The sequence below is a fragment of the Callospermophilus lateralis genome, chromosome 2, assembly GCF_048772815.1.
Source record: "Callospermophilus lateralis isolate mCalLat2 chromosome 2, mCalLat2.hap1, whole genome shotgun sequence".
Taxonomy (NCBI): Eukaryota; Metazoa; Chordata; class Mammalia; order Rodentia; family Sciuridae; genus Callospermophilus; species Callospermophilus lateralis.
In genome coordinates, this window is record NC_135306.1 from 156,763,301 (window position 1) to 156,783,390 (window position 20,090).

General features: G+C 39.1%; 1 protein-coding gene across 1 annotated transcript in view; it reads left to right on the forward strand.

Annotated features, from left to right (window-relative positions):
- The first annotated feature begins 4,892 nt into the window (after positions 1–4,892).
- Positions 4,893–20,090, forward strand: part of Syt9 (synaptotagmin 9) — a 173,631-nt gene continuing 158,433 nt past the window's right edge. Inside the window, exon 1 of the mRNA XM_077108490.1 lies at positions 4,893–5,037. Coding sequence (XP_076964605.1) covers positions 4,893–5,037 — 145 coding nt within the window. The remainder of the gene's footprint in view (positions 5,038–20,090) is intronic.

The window sequence follows — 20,090 nt, forward strand, 5'->3', positions numbered from 1 at the left end:
TAGTTATTGGGTATTTTTATCCTGGAGGTAATCCAAAGCGGTAGTATGATATAGAAAACATAGGCTTTGGGGCCAAGCAAACTTGAAACTGAGTCCTGGCTGTCAACAATAAGCTGTGGGATCTTAGGGGCAGCTATCAAATCTCTCTGAACTTGTTTCTTCCTCTGCAAAAATGGAGAAATAATGTGTGTGACCACGTTGGATGATCAGGAGGAAATGCAGTAATATATATAAAATACATGGTATATAACAATATAACAAATGCCCAATAATTATCTGTTTCAATAATTAATATTATTGCCAAGAGGACATCACAGCTGACTTTAAATGTCCTTTTCCAAAGGCTCTTTTGCTCAGCATATAAACTGTAAGTTCTCAAACTTCATGGTTCAAAAGCATTACCAGGAATCATACCCATGGTTTAGTCGTTCTGTGCTGCTGAAACAGAATACTTGAGGTTGAATAATTTATAATGAACAGAAATTTATTTTCTCACAGTTCTGGAGGCAGTAAGTCCAAGATCAAAGTGATAGCTGATTCAGCTTCTAAAGGGGGCTCACTTTCTGGCTGGCAGACAACTGCTTTCTCTGTTCTTGCATTTGAAGAGAGAAAGCAAACACTGATGATTCTTCTCAAAGTACACTCATCCTATTGGATCAGGGCTTCTCTCTCATGACCACATTTATCTTTAAATACATCCTTAATGGCCATATTTCCAAATATAGTCACATTGGGAGTTAGGACTTAAACATAAGAATTTGAGGGGGGACACAATTCAGTTTATAGCAATATCTCTTACCTCTCTTATGATGTTTTCTCCACATTGACTCTCATTCTTTGGGATGTTTCTCCAGCAGGATTTCCTGCAAAAGTTTCAAGACCTCTTAAGCCCTAGACCTCTTCCATCCATTCTGTTGATTATAGTAAGTCACAAGGCCTGCCCAGATTCGGGGAGAAGGGGAAAATATATATGTATTTTTAATGTATACACATATATGTATATACACACATGTATATATATTAATAAACGTATATGCACACATATAAACTTTGATGTGTACAGTGTTTATAAAGTCTACAGAAGTGTACAGTAATATCCAGTAGATAACTTCTTGATGGGAGGAATAGTGAAGTCACATTGTTCAAGGCCATGTGAAATGGGATAGATGCCTGTAACTATCTTTGGAGACAATGTACCAATTTGTCCTTGAGCAAATTATTTAACCACATGACTTTACTTCATCTGTAAAGTAGGAAATAGTCATGTGTTGCTTGATGATGAGAAATGCAACCTTAGGTGATTTTGTTGTTTGACCATCTGAGTGTACTTACACGAACCGAAGTGCTCTGGCCTACTGCTTACCTTGGCTTCATGGTATGGCCTATTGCTCCTACAAACCTGTATAACATATTTCTGTACTGAATTTGTAGGCAATTGTAACACAATGGCAAGTATTTGTGTAACTAACTATAGGAAAGGTAAAATAAAACTATGGAGAAAAAGATTTTAAAAATGGCATACTTGCACAGGGCACTTACCATGGATGGAACTTTTAGGACTGGAAGTTGCTCTGGGTGAGTCTGTGAGTGAGTGGTGAGTGAATGTGAAAGCCTAGGACATTACTGTATACCACTGTAGACTTTATAAACACTGTACACACAGGCCACACTAAATTTATAATTTTTTCTTCAGTAGTAAACTAACCTTAGCTTACTGTACCATTTTTACTTTGTAAGCTTTTTATTAAATTTTTTTTTACTATATAAAATTTAAAACACAAATTGTAAAAGTTTATGAAAATATTTATATCCTTATCCTACTGATTTTTTTCTATTTAAAAAATTTAACTTTTTTTGTTAAAAATTAAGATACAAACACACTCTTTAGCCTAGGTCTACACAGGGTCAAGGTCATCAATATCACTGTCTTCTATCTCCGTGTCTTGCCCACTGGAAGGTTTTCAGGAGCAATAACATACATGGAATTGTGATCTCCTATAGCAACAATGCTTTCTTCTGGAACACCTCCTGAAGGGCCTTCCTGAGGCTATTTTAAGTTAACTTTTCTTTTTTTATAAGTATAAGGAATACACTCTAAAATAATGATAAACCATATAGTGTAGTAAATACATAAATTAGTAAAAATAGTTTGTTATTATCAAGTGCTGTGTTCTGTTCATAATTGTATTACTATACTTTTATATGACTGGCAACGCAGTGGTTTGTTTACACCAGCATGTCCATAAACGTGTGAGTTATGCATTGGGCTATAACATTATGACAGCAAAGATATCACTGGGTGATAGGAATCTTTCAGCTTCATTATAATCATACATGTGGTCCATTATCTACCAAAACTTTGTTATGTGGCTCATGACTGTAAAACATTCACCACTTTGGGATGTTGTGAGTAATAGATTAAGAAAATGTGTTCAGCACCTAGTACATTGTAGTAGACACATAATACTAAAAACAAAAACATATTGATTGAGCCCATACTGTGTGGCAGCACTGTTCCTAGTAATTTACATATATTACTTTAAGTAATCTCATTAACAATTCAATGATGCACCTATTAGTATTATCTGATGAGAAATCTGAAGCACAAATATTTAACTTGCAAAAGGCGGGTTGCTTAGTAACTATTCTATTTCTTGAATGTCTTACTACATACTATAGCCAAAGGATAGTTCTTGGTTTTGTTTCTCTTTAACTGTTTTAAAGATGACAGTTGATGTTGTGAAGCACTCCTCTATTAAATACTCCTCATCCCTTGACCTCTAGGACTCTCCTCTGTTCAGCTTTTCTTCTTTCTTCTCTGATTGCTACTTTCCAGTCATCTCATTGAGCCACATTTTAAATTCCACATTTTTCTCCTATTTCTCCAGTTCTTCTTTCTTGGAGGAATCCATACAATATGGCAAATCAGTTTCTGACTTTCCACTGCTGATTGCATTTCCCCTCTCTCAACTCTAGGTTGGCATTTCTACATGCCCTCAGGGTCTCATTGCATGTGAGCCAGGTATACTTTTTGAAATTTCAGTCTTTCATTTCTTCCTCATTCTACTATTGCAATTTTGTTGATAATTGAAATGTTTTTCAAATTTAGATGTTTCTATCAGCTACTGATTTTGGCCTGATCTAGGGCCTTTATCATATCTTACTTGGTTTATTAAAGTCATTTTTTACTGTTTTCAGTTCCTTTCTGACATAGGTGTTATATTTTTACAGGTTTAACACCCACTTCTGCCAATTTCTACATCATGATGTCTCCAGTGTCACCTTCAGTGTTACATGGCCTTTCTACCTTCTGTAAGTTGGAGTCCCAATACCTGCTCAACTTCATCCATAGGCTCCCTCCCAGCTGGTTTCTCCTCTCTCCTCATTTACCTAGACAGAAGATGTGTCTTATGGCAATTCTCTAGGAATAATTCTTCACAACTCTGCATTCTCTCTACTATTCCCCTATAAGCTCCTTGAAACCTAGCACCATTCACAGCAGGATTTCAAATCTTCCATTTTGGGTGAACACTATGGAATCTTGAATATTTTTCTGTACAATATGTTTTGCTATGAGATGTCTCTAGAGAAAGCATAACCTTACGGCTTAGAGTGCATGTCCAGCTGTGGAGATTCCTTTCTAACTGTTCTAGAACGAGGCTTGTCACTAGCATTAAGGAAATCTTCAAAAGGAGAGGGAAAGGGAGAAAGGTACCTTTCTCTCCTGTATGAACTTGGGCAAATGACACCTCTCCGAGTACTGGTTTTTCAATAGCAAAATGAGGATAATAGGTATACAGACTTTTTGACCCAACCAGAGAATTAAATAAGATTATTCATACAAAAGGCTTGTGGTACAATGTCTGACACACAAACAAAAGAGTTCAATACTTCGTGATTATTTCTGAACTTACTGCCGGAAGGGCTGAAGACTTGGGAGGTTGAGAGATAACTCTGAAGTCCCTTCCAAATACTAAAATCTGGGGATACACTCCCGTGGGTGCTGGGGAAATGCTAACAATCCTTGGATTTCCATCAGTTGCCTAGAAAACCAGGTCAGCCTCGGTGTCTTTGCAGGAGTCATTTATTTGACCTCTTGATAGGAGAGCTTCCACTTTGTCCAAATCACCACGTGGGTGAAATCCTTCCTTTGTTGTTAACTCTTGGCCCCAAACCCAGAATTTGGGCGTCTAGAACCCTCAGGTCCATGGTTTCTGCCAGGAGGCGCTTTCCAAGTTCGAGGCAGGCACTCCGTTTTCTATGGGTGTGGTCCAGATTGCAACCTTAGCGCCACTCATCCCAGAATGTGCCTTGGGACGTAGGCTGCGAGAAGTAGTGGAAGGGGTGCTTGGTTTTGCATCACCGCAGAGGAACTAGGTGGCGAGAGCGTCCGAAGCACGCACATGCTCACACTCTCCAAGCTTGGGCGCGGCTGTTCCGAGTGCGAGGTTCGAGTCGAGTTCGGTCCGCGCTACGCCAGAAGCCGACAAGAGCCCGGGGTATTCGGTGGGCGCCCAAACGGGGGCCGCCGCGAGCCTACCCCGCGGCGCGCACCCCTGTCCCAGCCCCGCCCCCCGGCGGCAGCGAGTGGCGGGCGGAGCGCGAGGCTAGAGGCGCGCTGGGCTGCGCGGCGCCACCTCCCCTCCGCGCTGGAGGAGGGACCGAGGGGCCGGGCGGGAGAGAGAGAAAGCCCGACCGGCCGGCTGGGGAAGAGCTGCATGCAACCGGTGGGAGGCCGGGCCGGCTGGGGCTCCGGCTTGAGCTTGGAACGTTTCTTGGCGGGTCTCTGGCGGCGAGCGCGGACCGCCCGGCGGCGGCGGCTCTGACCTGGCAGGCGGAGGGCTGTCTCCCGCGCCCGCCTGCCCAGCGCGGTCCGAGGATGCGGGGGGGCGATGCCCGGGGCCAGGGACGCGCTCTGTCACCAGGCGCTGCAGCTGCTGGCCGAGCTCTGTGCCCGTGGGGCCCTGGAGCACGACAGCTGCCAAGATTTCATCTACCACCTGCGGGACCGTGCCAGACCCCGGCTCCGCGACCCAGGTGAGTGCTGCCTCCGCCGCCACCGCCTGACGCGACCAAAAGGGCCCTAGGCTGGGACTTGGGGATGACCGGGGCCTGAAGCAGAAGACCGACGCGGACTGGCGGAGGGCAGGGGGTGGCCACTGAGCCTGAAGAGGGATCAAGAAGCAGTGTGCCCCGTGGCCTGATGCTAGAACCGGGCGGGACCCGGGCGGAGGCTGCAGAACGGAGGCCGAGTTAGGGTGGACTGGGGTAGGGCAGGAGGAACCACGCCCGCCACCTGCGCTCCCCTTTACAGGGCTCCTGGGGGCAGCTCCTGAGCTCTAATATTGGAGCTCTACTTCCCAGTCTCTGCGTCTTGAGCCAGGGGAGGCCCGGCGGCCTCCCAAGCTGTGAAAAGAGGGACGAGGCCAGAGGAAACTCTGGGAAGTTGGGAGTTGGGAACGGACCCCGGCTGCGGCTGAATCCCACCGGGAGCTGCTTACCTTGGCTCCTAAGCACCTAGTTTCTTTCCTTGGTCTGGGCTGAAAAGGACGGGACGGGATCTGGAGGTGGGAAGCTACTGGTTCTGGGCAGCTGGGCCTGAACCCATTCCCTGCCGGTCACAAGGTGCGGAGGTGGCCTGGGCCTGGGCGCCTGACTCCAAGGCACCTCCGCCCAGCACACTAGGGTGGGTTTTCCCGTCTTGGCTTGTGCACCTGCATTTATCCCTAGTGAAAGTTGAGAAGCTCCTAACTTTGGAAAGTTCATTTATTTTGGCATTTGACCAATTAAGGTTGGAGGAGGGAGTTTTCGTGATGCCATTTGATTTCCCCAAGGGCGCCTGGTCTCGCACTCTTCTCATCCCTTACTAGTTAATTCCTTCCAAATGTTTGCATGACAGTCTTCTCACCTGGAGAAATCGTTTTCTTGAATATTCTCCTAACCTAAGTACTTTAAAATTAAAAAAAAAAAGCATATTGTGGTTGGATTGTTTAAAATGGGATGAGAAAATGGCCTTTCCTTTGATATTCCTGTGTGTAATAAATATTGGCAATGAGCTATTGCTGTGCAAATTATTCCGTACCAGTTTACCTCATTTTAAGCCAATCCATTATATAAAAATACATTTGCCCAAAGGATATATTAGAGAATTATTTGGCTCCTAAAGAGATTCACACTGAGCCTGACTTAAATAGAATATCCTTGATAGGATATTCAAAATATGTGTGGAGAACGCCAGCCGTTTAAAGTTTATATCAATGTTCTGTACTCAAAGCATTTTTTTTTCTCTTGAAAAAGATTTATTGTTCTCTACTGCCTGTGGGTTACATTAATAAGTTTATCAAATGATCACTAATGTGTTACCTCAAAGAGGAGAATTCGGTGATCCTAGTTGGATTTCCCAGGAGGTTTAGTATCCAGCTTGTGTGTGGCTCATTGCTGGATGCTCTGCCCTGCATAGACCAGAGATGCTGATGAAGTGCTCCTCTCACCAACACAAGTCCCAGAAAGATGTCCCAAGTGTGTGATGTTCTGTTCTTATACAGCAAGATTACAAGATCATTTTTTAACATGCTTCCCGCAAAGCAAGTGTTAGTGCTAAAACGTCTTGCTTTGTTACCTGACACTGTGTCATGGTCCCTCCTTGTTATTCCACAAAAACCATCATCTTTGGCTTTAAAAGAGAAGGTGGGTAGGCTTGTCTAAATTGCATGTTTACCACACCAAACCATTTGGGCCACTTGGCCGCTCTGCTCCTTTGAATCGAGGGACTGAATTCCATCTTCTTAGGCTCTCCTCAGTCCCTGCACTGGCCAGCCCTCGAGGAAGAGCCACAAAGAATACTCTTTAGAGAGGAAATCTGATTCCTTGGCTGAGAAATAGCTGTAGATAGGAGTCTGCCCTGCTGCTCTTTGAGTTCCTGAAAGCAGTGCTCTGCTTTCTTAAACTAGGGCACATGGTTTTGAGGTAGCCGCATGCCCCTCTGGCTCTTTGGTTTGTGTCAGGAAGTAGCCTGCTCATGAGGCAGGGGAGGGAGACTGCAAGTGCAAGGTGAGAGGAAATGAGGCCAAAGATGACATCAAAAGTGCACCCTTTCCTTCAGGGCACTTCAGCTCAGGCCAAATCTCCCTCCATTTCCTTCCTTGCTTGCCTTGCTCACATTAATTCTTACATCAGATGCATTTATCTCCGTCCCGCTGAAGCTGTTTGTGCAAGCCAAGAGTGGCCTTAATCTGTGAGCCCTAAAAGCTGAGTGGCTGGAGAAGCTACACTGCACAACACTATGTGAATAAAGCTATTGTGTGGTGTGAAGCAGAACAATCGTGTAGAGCAGCCTTGGTGTATGGGTCCCCAGAGAGAGTTGTCTGTAGATGGGTGACTTCCATTTTTTTAAAAGAAATCCATCTGAATGCCACCTTCCAGCTTTCTTTGCCTATTGTCTGTTCATACCCACACAGTGGCAGCTAGCTTTTTCAAACTCCACTAAAAATATTAGTTATAAAAGGAGAAAACTAGATATAATCCCCTATGGATAGCAGAGTGTCACTGTATCTAGGATGTTTGTTCATTTCTTCAGAGGTAGGGTAAGGCAGTGTCACAGACCAGTGTGCCTGGGGCAGAAAGAAGAGTAAGTGAAAAGGTCCTGAGGCAGTAACATCACTGCTACAAAGAGCAGTGATGTCAGAGGTGATTGGAGAAGAGTGAAAAAATGGAGAGTGACAAAAAATGTGGTCAAGGGTTGAAGAGGGCAGATCATATAAGGTCTTGTGAATGATTGTAAGGACTTTGTGTTTATTCTGAATATATACAAAGCCCTTAATTATTGTTGAGAAGTGACAACACTGAATGCTATGGTGAGAAAATGCTGGGGAGGAAGGATAAAGACAGAGAAAACTGTTAGGAAGCTATTTCAGGAATCCAGAAAGAGGTGATAGTTAAGGATAGATCAGGATAGTGCTAATGTAGTTGGTGAGAAGTAACTGGATTGTGGACACAACTTGAAGGTACAGCCACTAATCTTTTTGTTTGTTTGTTTGTTTTTAATTTTTGATACTAGGAATTGAACCTAGGACCTCATGCACGCTAAGCAAGCACTCTACCATTGTGCTACATCCCCAGCCCCACTAATATTTTTGATGGAAGGAATGTGAAAGATGAAAGATATATTAGGATGATCCTAAAGGTTTTTGACCTAAGTAACTCCATTTGCTGAGCAGAAGATTTCACAAAGAAGATTGGAGTGGGGAAGGAAATGACAAGTTTTCTATTTTGTTTTTCACATTTTGTACGTATTAAGTGTGTGATGCCTCTTTAGGTAGACAAGCTTAGTTGTATTGTAACCTGAGATCTGAATATTCAGAATATTTTCTGAATATCACCAATTGGTTTATGCTTATAGTTTGTAACTGGAGACTTCATTGTCAATAGGCCAATTGGTTGTAGAGCTGCATTTATTGTTGGAAGATTTCCCTTGTAGGAATTAAAAGCTCTCTTACACTTCTACTTATTGATCTTGTTTATACTTTTTTCAGAATTAGTCTCATCCCTCTTCTCCATTATACACCTTTGGCTGTTAGGAGGGAACAATCTTAAACTATCTGGAAAGACAATAGGATTAGATCATATAATTTCTAGTTTTTAAACATGTTTTTATAATTTTCCTTTTTTTTTTTTTTTTTTTTTCTGGTAGGGTACCAACAAGCACTGTACGTAGGTCATTTCTCTTGGTCCTCCTAACAGTTTTCTAAGACTTTGCTTCTCAAAGCTTTGGTCTGTGGGGTGGGCCAGCAGCATCAGCAGCATCTGGGAGCTTGTTAGACATGCAGAATCTCAGGCTAAAACCAGATCTACTGACTATGAATCTATATATTTATAGGATCTTCAAGGGAGTTGTGGGCACATTAAAATACCAGAAGCATTACTAAAAGTTATTGGTATATATGAACAAAGTGAAGTGTAGAGAAGTAAAGTAGCCAGAGGCTATGTATCTTTTTTGAAAAAAAAAAAAAGGAGTTTGGTCCAAGTCAAAGTAGCTTCTTAGGTAGTTACATAACATTTACAGTTGCCTCTTGGTGCCTATAGGACACTGGTTCCAGGACCCCTCATGATGTCAAAATCTGAGGGTGCTCAATTACCTTATATAAAGTGATGTTGTGTTTGCATATAACCTATGTATGTCCTCCCATATACTTTAAATCATCTCTAGATTGTTTATAATACTTAATGCTATGTAAATAGCTATTATACTATATTATCTAAAGAGTGATGACAAGAAAAAAATTGTACATGTTCAGTACATATGCAATTTTTCTAATATTTTTAATGGTTGGTTGAATCCATGGAGATGAAACCCACAGATATGGAGGGATGAGTAGACTAAGAACTTAGAAGTTATTGTGAATGAAAATTTCCTAAATCTTTTCTCTAACAGTCACTCTTAAACCTATTTTCTCTATTCTGTACTTGTGTAATTTAATCCTCAATTGTAGGTTAAATTTATGTAACTAGAGATTCACCTTAGTATTTTATCACAAATTCTGTTATCCAGGGTACTAGTTTTCCATTCATTCCATCTTCGTATTCTGGAGACTCTTCTGCATGTACCCAAGATTTATAAAATATTCACGAGGTCTGGTTGTGAAGCAGAGCCTTAAGTCTCATCATTAGTGATCCTTCTCTCCAGATAAATGTTACTGTATTTGGAAAAAAAAAAATTTAGACAAATAATTTTTAGCTTTGGCTGCATATTAGAAATATGGAGTTCTAACAAACAAATAAAAAGAAAAAAAACCACAAACTTAATAATGACCAGGCTGTATCTTAGACCAATTAAATCAGAATTATCTGTGGGTAGGACCTGGTATCAGTATAATTTTTAAGTTCTTCATTTGATTCTAATGTACAACCAAGTGGAGGACAACTTTGAAACCATGAGGCAAAGGATGAGAGAACCTAACTCTTCTTGGCTTAGATCACATTTCTTTTTTGCAAAATTAGGAAAAATGTTATCAAAAACCAGGGAGCTTGACTATTACCCTTGTATGGTTAGATTCCATATCAGCTCTTTCTTAACTTTCTTGTGACTATATTATGCCAAATTTTTATTTTGAGATCTCTTTAAAAATACCATGAAAAGAATATAATGAGACTCTATTGTATCTAACCCAATTTGAAGGAGGGGGAAAGAATCTCAAATTATGTTGAGAAAAATATTGTTCAAAGAGTTCATTAAAGGCCAGAATGCTGGAACTTTGTTAATGTCACCTTGTGTTGAATTATGGTGAAATCACTTATTAGGAAATGTACATGTGAAGTAATAATTAAATATAGTTTCTGAGGAAAAAAAATCTTCAAAATAACCATCATGATTAAAGGTTAGTCTTAATTCAAACTTTTCAAGTCAGTCAAAAGAAAATAAATCTTAAAACATATTTTTATGAATAGACTTTGGTGTGATTATGCACAATGGGATTAATTTTTAAAAAAAATTAATGTTAATTGCAATCAGGAAATAGAGTCTTTTAAGGAATGAGTGGCATATTGGATGCACAATATGTGAAGATCTAATTTGCATTTACTTCAGTGACATTTTAGGGCTTCTTCATAAATATTTTATTTAAACAAGTGTGTTTTCATCTCTGTGGGATTCCTCTACATGGGCCAGTGAATGGTTTAGTCATGAGGTAATTATCAGGAGGGGAAAACAAAAGCAAATTGTGGTAAAGGCATTACAGGCAGCCCTGTGGCCAGCTGCCTCTCTCAGAGTAAACAATCAAAAGCACACACTTTTTGATGTGGGCAAAACTCTGAAGTAAAAATTAATCTGACAACTAAGGGAAACTCATGCTAAAATTCCCTATTATGTATAGAGCATAAATATTGTTTTCACTGGAAAAGCATACTGGCACTTTTGTGTTCATGTGTGCGTGTGAAATTTTCTATATGGTTGCTTAGAAAAAATTCATAATCTCCTTACCAGAGTGATTGAGGGAACTAACAAGTTCACATGCCAATGTGTATAGAGTAAGGGGAAGAGCTTAGTGAGAGGCCTAAATGGGAGAGCAGTATATCATTTTTTAAGGATAAGGTAGAGTATGCACTTCTTTCTGAATGAAATTACAACGTGAGTTGTGGAGTTTTCACTGTGATCATTGATCTTCCTTGTAGCCAGAATTGTGCATCATAATTTTTTTTCTTTCAGGTGTTTCATTTAGTTGGCTCTCTAGAAATGTCTGTAGACCAAAGCAAACCCTGAAGAGTATGCTTTGCAGATCTCCTTGAAATATTCATGCATCCTTGTGTGTGCATTTTATCACACAATTTTTTTTTTTTTAATCAACAGTGATAGAAATGTACTTGAAAGTAAAAAATAAAGAAAGAAAGAAAAGGAACAAGAAAATCACTGAGAAAATCAGAATAAGCCAAGGCTTTGGAGTCAGACTCTGACCCTGCAATTACCAGCTTAGTGACCTTAAGCAAAAGATTTCACTCTCCATTTTATTCATCTGTCAAATGGGAGTAGATGGGTCCTGCGGCACAATGCCCAGAGTAAATGTTTTATTAATTGCTTGATAAATAGGTATCATTGGTAGTGGTATCATCTGCCCCACATGTCTTTTTAGCTGTGGTTCATTGGCATTTATCTATTTTACCTATACGTAATCATATGTAGGTAAAATTCCTTGCAAACATAGCATTTTATCACTATTTATTGCTGCATGGCCCTGGAAAAGTTATTTAGCCTCTGTATCCTGTTTTCTCATCAGTAAAATGGGTTATAAGGATCTGGGTTACTAATATCTAGGTAAAATATAGGATGCCAGTTCAATTTAAATTTCAGGTAAATAGTGCATAGTAATGCATGGAACATATGTATGCAAAGCAGTTGTTTGTTGTTTATCTGAAGTTTAAATTGAACTGGGCATCCTGTATTTTTATTTGCTAAGGCTGGCAACTCCATTCTAGTATCTATCTCATAATACATGTCACATAGTTACCATATTATCTGACATATGGTAAATGCTCAATAAATATTGGACATCATTACTATGATTACATAATTTTCCATGAGGAATAACCATTGCTCAGTTATTATGATTATGACTGTATGAAAGAGTAGTTATACTTTTTTTTACTTACTAATTCTTTTGGGGGTGTTTCCAGCTTTTAAAAAATTTCACTGGATATAAATCATGTATCTATAGTCTCCTACTTTGTTTTGGGAAAAAAATTTAAATGTTAAATTAGCAACCATGAACTCAAATCAATTTCTAGAAGATCTATGTTGATTAGACCTGCTACATACATGTCTAGAACAGTTGGTGATAGAATGTGAACAAAAGGTTGTGAATTGAACACTTTTAGTAGCTACCTAGTTATTTCAATTTGTATTTTATTGATGGTAGGATTGAATATTTTGAATATTTTAACCTACTTATATTAACTCATGTAATTTTTATTTATTGTATACAATGTACCAATTTATTTTTTGAGAATATAAGTGTTTTCTTACCAGTTTGCTTTATGTAAGATGTAAATATTCTATTGAATTAGCTCCTAGGAGTTCTGAATAGTGAATTATGGTTTTTGACTATAATTAGTGTATTATACTATATCATCTTTTAAAATTTCAGGGATACATTCTTTTCCAATGCAAAATAATGCCTTTATTTGTATGAACTGTGATAAATATACAATTTATATTTTTTAATATTTTCTTTTCCTCTCCATTCCTCTCCATTTCCTCTTCCCTAATGCTAGCCCCACTGATTTGATCAATCTTTTCTAATTAGAATTAAGTTGAATTAAAAAAGCATTCATTGAGTGCCTCTTAAGTGCCATATACTAGGTCAGGCCTCAGTATTTTGAAGATACATTAGATAAGCTTACCACCCCTATGGAATTGAGATAAAATAATAATTTCAATTAATAAAGTCAAGTCAGGAAGGAGATATGTACTGGATATAGTGCAGGAAAAGAGAAGTAATTAGCTGACTTGAGTGCATCTATAAAGGCTTCCTAGAGAAGTCTATACTTGGGGTGGAGCAGTTTGCCTGGAACTTGTGGGTGGGATGGGTGTTCTAGGAAATTACAAAGGCTGCAAGACAGGAGAGAATGGATCCTTGGCAATAGTAGGTGCAGTGTGTGCTGGGAATGTTGAGAGCTGAGATTTCCCTATAAACACTAGTCGATTGTGAAGTCCTTGTATGCCATTGTCAAAGTCCACTGAGGACTAGGCTGGGACACTCTGACACAGAAGTCTTGAAAGTACAGTTTGCTATGATGAGCCCAAAGGATCCATTTTCAGCAAAGTGCTCCAGGAGATTTCCAGCTCGGGGAAGTTCTGTGACTGTGGCTTCTCCTGTCTTCCTGATTCCTCTTGGGAAATACACCTCAGTTGGTGCTGATGATGTTCTCCCTGTGTAGGTAAAGTCCTGGCAGATGGGAATCACTGAATGGAAGGTTACCTATGTTAGATCCCCAATCATGTCACTCTGAATATCAAGCATAATTACCTGCTTATAGTTGTAAAGACTGCCTTTAGCAAGTTTAATCATCTGGTCTAAACATCTGGATTCTGGATATAATTTCTGACTATGCCAACAGTGACATCTTGCTTCCTTGCCTGGTTATTTAGTAATGGAAAAAAAAAAAAAAACCCGATATGTTCAGTTGCATTGCAAAAGTATAGTCTATGATTATGTACAGTCTGTTTTCTCTGGTGTTATAGGGCCCAGAAGGTAGTAAGCACAGCAGACCTGCTCGGTGCCCACCAATCCATGCTGTGGAGACATTTCTTTCTTTTTCTCTGTCAATTGCTAAGTAACAGACAAAATTATTTAAAAGAATTGGATCAAATGTTCTTAGGTAGGTCCCAAATGTCTGCTTTTCACATGTGTCCCGACCCTACCTCCACATATACATTTTATCTATCACATTTATGGAATATACCTAACTAGATATTTCAGTTTGCATCAGCTATAGTACTGGAGAACCACTGAAAGGTTTTAAACTAAAGATTGAGTTAAGCAGATTTCCCTCTTAATTAGATCATTTTGGAGACAGGAGGAAGATTGATTAGAGAGGTTATAATTGGGGTTGTCTTTAATTTCCTCATTATATGTTTATTAAGCATCTGCTATATGCCAAGCTCTGTTCTGGGTGAAGTCATTTAATGACAGTGATATGTTCTGAGAAATGGGTTGTTAAGGAATTTCATCACTGGAAGAACATCACATATTATACTCACATAAACCTAATGGTATATGCCAATCACCTGATATGGCTTCTTGATATAGTCAAGAGACAGGGTAAACTGGAGATGTATGAGGCTGCTGCCAGTGTAGCATGTCATACTGTTTATGGTAAACCTTGTAAGTTAATAAGTAGAAGTATAAGTAAAAGGCATAAGCAAAAAGTATGATATAATACATACATAAACAGCAACAAGGTATTTATTATTATCAGGTACTGTGTACTGTTCATAATTATATGTGCTATACTTACATCTGGCAGTATAGTAGATTTATGTACACCAGCATCACCACAAACATGTGAATAATACATTGTGCTATGATATTAAGACAGATAAGATTCAGTAGGTGATAGAAATTTTTCAGCTCAATTACAATTTTGGGGGACCATCATTGTATATGACATCCATCACTGACCAAAATGTCAGTATGTGGCACATGACTGTTTATACAAATTCTAGAGGCCTACCTACAGGCATATCTGTATGTGCATATATATAATGGTATATACAGCAATGTTGTACAAACAAAACAAGAGCAAAAAATTTGCCCACATGGAACATACATGTTGGCAAATGGAAAATGATAGTATATAAGTTAATTAATTGTATAGTATGTTAGGTATGATCTAAGAAAAAAAGTATGGGAAGAGAATAAGGCATAGAGATTAAAATAGCATCACTGAGAAGTTGCTTATGAGTAAAGATCAGGAGATGCAGGAGCAACATATGCACATATCAGGGGAAGAACATTCCAAGCAAGGGAACAATAGGCAGGAATGTCCCGGGGCAGGGGCCAGTGGGTTTGTAGTGAAGTTGACAAGAGGTAGGGTAGTAATAGGTGAAGTCAGAGAAGTTACAGCATTCTGAGTGTAGAGCCTATAAGCCAGTGTAAGGAATGTGACTTTACTCAGAATAAGATGGGAAACCAGTAGAAAAATTTTAAAAGGATCACTGATCAGCATGTGGAAAACAGACTGTGGAGAAAAAGGTGGAATCCGTGACAGCAGTCATGAACTGAAGAATGTAGGTGAGAGATGGCGGTGGTGTGAATCATAGTGATAGCAGTGGAGGTAGTGAGAAGTTGTTCAATTCTGGGAAGTTTGAAAGTAGAGCTGACAGGTTTTACTCTTGGATGGATGTGGAGTGTGAAAGAGAAGAATTAAGCATGACTCTAAGATTTTGTCCTGACAACAGAACTGTAAGAGAATTATGTTTGAGGGGAATGATTTGGAGCTAAGTGTTGAATGTGTCAAGTTGGAAATGCTCATTAGTGAGTGAAGTAGGGGAACAGACTAGAAACTTGGAAACATGAGCCTGGAGTTTGAGGAAAGATGGCTGGGCAGGAGATATACATGTGAACGTTATTGGCATATGAATGATATTAAAATGAGTCTGACTGAAATCATCTAGGAAGGCAGTGTGAATAGAGGAGAGAAGTTTACTGGAACTGAGTTCTGGAACTCTCCAACACTGAGGGGGAGGGTTTGGAGAGAAGTTGAGGAATCACAAAGGAATTATAGAGGGACCAGAAATGAAGAAGAAAATCCAAGCAAGAGCATTGACCTGGAAGCCAAGCTGAGGAAGGTGATGGAAATGATGTAGTATGGGGTACATGATGTGGGACAAAGAGGGAAGGGTTGCTAGAGAGATGTCTTTGGTTGGGCACAGGAGTTCAAGAAAGAAGTTTGGACTGCATCTATAGGTACCAAAGGTACATGCACAAAATTTGAAGCAAAAAAAAACAACTAAATGAGCTTACTTTTTCAGTCTATCCAGCCCACTAGAACAAAATCACCATAAACTGCATGGCTTAAAACAACAAACATTTATGTTTCATAGTTCCAGAGGTCAAGAAGTCCAAGATTAAGCACTAGAGATTTAGTGTCAAGTGAAACTCCATTCCTCAGACATGGCATCTTCTCTCTGCCTCCTCACGTGGTAGAAAAGGGCCAAGAAGCTCTCTTGAGCCTCTTTCCTAAGGACACTTACCTTATTTATGGAGGTCGTGCCCGTATTTTCTAATCACTTGCCAAAAGACCTCACCTCCTAATGTTATCATATTTGGAATTAAGTTTCAACATATGAATTTTTGGGGAAACATAGACATATGGACCACAGCACTAACCAAGGGGTGAATGAAGATAGAAAAGAAATTAAATACCCGATTAGAGGTCGAGAAGACAAGGAGAACCAACAAGGAAACTGAGAAGGCTCTGCAAATAAAGTGGAAGAAAAATCAAGAGTGTGGTGGTCTGGAAGTGAAGAAAATATTCGTGGGAAGAGGAAATGATTTCCTGCATGAAATACAACTGATAGGTCAAGTGAGATAAAAGGACCCAAACTGACTATTGCATTCAGCAACACGGAGGTTCATTGGTAACCTTGAACTCAGTGATTTTGGAGGAGTGATGGACAAGTGGAGTTGATGAAAGTCTGATAAGGGTCTCTTCAAAGAGGAATAAGAGAACAGAAATTGAAGAAATAGAACAGAAACATTTTTTTCTAATGTATGGAGGGAAAGGAGAAAATTTTTTTTGAAAGATAACTTTTAAACATTTTCTTTTATAATTTTTAAAGTTTTCTTTTTAAAAAGGAAAATTACTACATGTTTGTATGCTAAAGAGAATGGAAAAATTATGCAGAGGATTGAACTACTGGAGTGATATGCTGAGTGGGTTTTTCAATAATTTGTTTATTGTTAAAGAGTTAAGGCAGAATATTTGGGCACAGGTGTGAGATGTGCTGTGAGAATTCCATAGAAGTTTGTCTTGTGATTGCTCTTTCATTCTCAGTGAAATAGGAAGTAGCAAAATGATCAGCTGAGAGTGAGGATGGGTCTGAAGTGATGGAGGTTTAAAGACAGGAGAATGGTAAATGATTGTCTAGGAGAGTGGGAGAATGAGTGGTTTAGGACTAGGAGGATGATTGCTGGGAAATACTTGGGTCCTGCTTGAAGTTGGTGATCATGCATTTAAAATAAAATCCATCAGCATAGGTGTGTTTTATCACCCATTACATTCAGCTGAGTTTTTGCAGACCTGAGAGAGAGAGAGAGAAGTTTGTGTTTATATTGGGTTTGTGTATATATAACAATGAAAGAGTAGCAAAAAAGTTTAAGGTATATAGCACAGAGTGATGGAGTGATTGACACTGAAATTTGATTGGAATAAGAAAAGAAAAATGGACATGGAAAAGGATTAGGAATAGTGAAGAGGTGATAGGATTATTGGATTATAGGTCCTAGAAGCCTGGGATGATTTGGGAGAATGAAGTGAAGAGGAGGGGTCCATAGGATGGGATGCCTGAAATCATGATGATGGAGGAGCTGCACTTGTTTCAACCAGCTCCAGGGCACGATCAGCTCTTGGACATGATAACAGTGTGAGACCCCACAGTAGGGTTAGAGGACAAATTACTGAGAGGAGCTCAAGAGCTAAAGTATTAGGTTTTTGGAAATGTTATCACTACATGGATATTGAATTAACCAAGAATTATGATGAAGGTGGTTTGGAGAAAGTGACAGTAAGCCAATGAATGGATTGTTCTGGGAATGGGTGAAGTGATCTGAGGAATGATAGATGTCTACAACACAAGAATGGGTAGTTGTGGTGTAGTCAGGCAATTGGATATTCAAAACTGGGGGATTTTAGAGAAAACATCAGTAGGTGGTCGACTGTTAGTTTTTATCTAGGCAGAGGTGTTGAAGAAATAATTATTTATTTAGTACTGAAGATTGAACCCAGGGATACTTTACTACTGAGCTACCTCCTAGAGCCTTTTTATTTTTTATTTTTGAGATAGGGTTTCACTAAGTTGTTTAAGGCCTTGCTAAGTTGCTGAAGCTGGCCTCAAACTTGTGATCATTCTTCTCAGCCTCCTGAGTCACAGGAATTATAGGCATGTGCCACCCTCTTGAAGGAATATTTAAGGCAATAGATAGATATTTAAGGGGTAAAATAGTCTGTGCAGTGATACAAAATAGAGGGATTCTGATTCCCAATTGTCTGATATACATTCCTGGGAATATGTTTCCATGATTTATTAGATTTACTACTGGAAATCAAGTATGTTTTGTGGGAAAATAATGATATTAGTTTTGAGCATGTTGAGTTGGAGGATATAGAGACACCTGGTGCCAGGTGTCCAGAGTAGTTGACTGGTGGGCCCCTGGGAAGAAGTTACTGGGAATCAATGAGGATGAAAAATGGTTGAACACTAATTGGGGCCCTTTATAACTCAAAGGTTTTTGGAGAGCAGTTACCAATTCTGGCTATGCATCAAAATCAGTTGGTGGACTTTCAAAGGCACAGCTGTCCTGCCCTGATTGATTAAATCAGAGTCTTCAGGGTGACACCTAAAATATCCATACATATGAATCTGATGTTAGTCAGGGTTGTGAATGACATACATTAATGGCCTGCATGGATTGAAATTACTTTTTATAGCCTCACTGTCAAAGTAAATGCTCAAACATCTGTATAAAACTCTCATATAATATTATGTGAAGAAATACAAACACAAAAATGTATTAACTATGTATCACTGATACCTTTTAAAAAATCACAATGGGAGTAATCTTAAATTATTAGTAAGTACAGCTGCTTTTTGCACAATTAATAATAGATTCTGTAGAAAATTTAGTTGCAGGATATAACTGTCGTATCCTAGCACTAACTAAAATTGCAGTTTTCTTTATTGCTAAGTAAACAATATGATTATCATTTGTTCTTAATTTAGGATAACCATATGATAAATCCTATAAAGACCGTAGGCCATGACGTTAGAGAACGTGATTCCTTTATGCTTATAGACTGTAAATCATCTTGCAGTATGCTTACTGCTTTAAAAAAAAAAAAAAGGTCCCTGAATCAGAGCAAGAAATTAAATATGAACGAGGAGGCCACATTAGAATCTCTTTTAACACTTTATTCAGGTGCCTTCTACTAATTTTAAATTTTATTGTTTTGCATAAGATGGATACTAGTTGCTGGTCTAGCTGAGCTCCCTCAGAAGGCTTCCTAGATTATTTCAGAAGGAATGAGAAAATAGGGCTGCGTGCTCTTTAATCTGTTCCACCAGGACTGCTACTTTAGATTTAATGTAACTGTAACATCCTGAATTTATGGGTCATCTCTCTTCTGGAGCTTTTAAAGTATTTTGTGTATATTTAATTTTGAGGGAGCTAAAATTTATCATGTTACGGAATTTATTTCAGAAACAGTCTACAAAGAGAACTAGAAAATCTTCCAAAGTGTTTTATTTTTTCTTCCATATGCAGTTGGTAGAAACATCATTGATTCTAACTCTATGCTGCTGTAGAAGCCATTTATGTGTGGATTACTGGATGTTTCTCTGGAAGGGAAATCTAATCTCCACAAGTTCAGTTTGAGAGGATCCGCTTGGCAGACTGATATCGATTAAAGTTGCTGTTCTTTTCCCTTTTTTTCATCTTTTAGTTTTTATATTGTCTTATGCTTTAGTAACTCAATCACAATTGCCTTCCTAGTGCCTCAGTGCGTAAGTTAGGAAGTTAAACTGGGCAGACTCACAAAACAAGAACTCTGGGGGCTGTGGTTTTAGCTCAGTGTTAGAGCACTTGCCTCACACATGTTCTGGGTTCGATCCTCAGCACCACATAGATAGGGCCAAATTTTTCTTCTATTAGACAAAGAGTCTCTGGTTTGATTCCTAGATCCTTTATCCATTTTGGGTTAACTTTTGTGCATGGTAAGAAGGATTCAATTTCATTTTGTTGCATATGGATTTTCAGTTTTCCCAGCACCATTTGTTGAAGATGCTATCCTTTCTCCATTGCATGCTTTTAGCACCTTTGTCT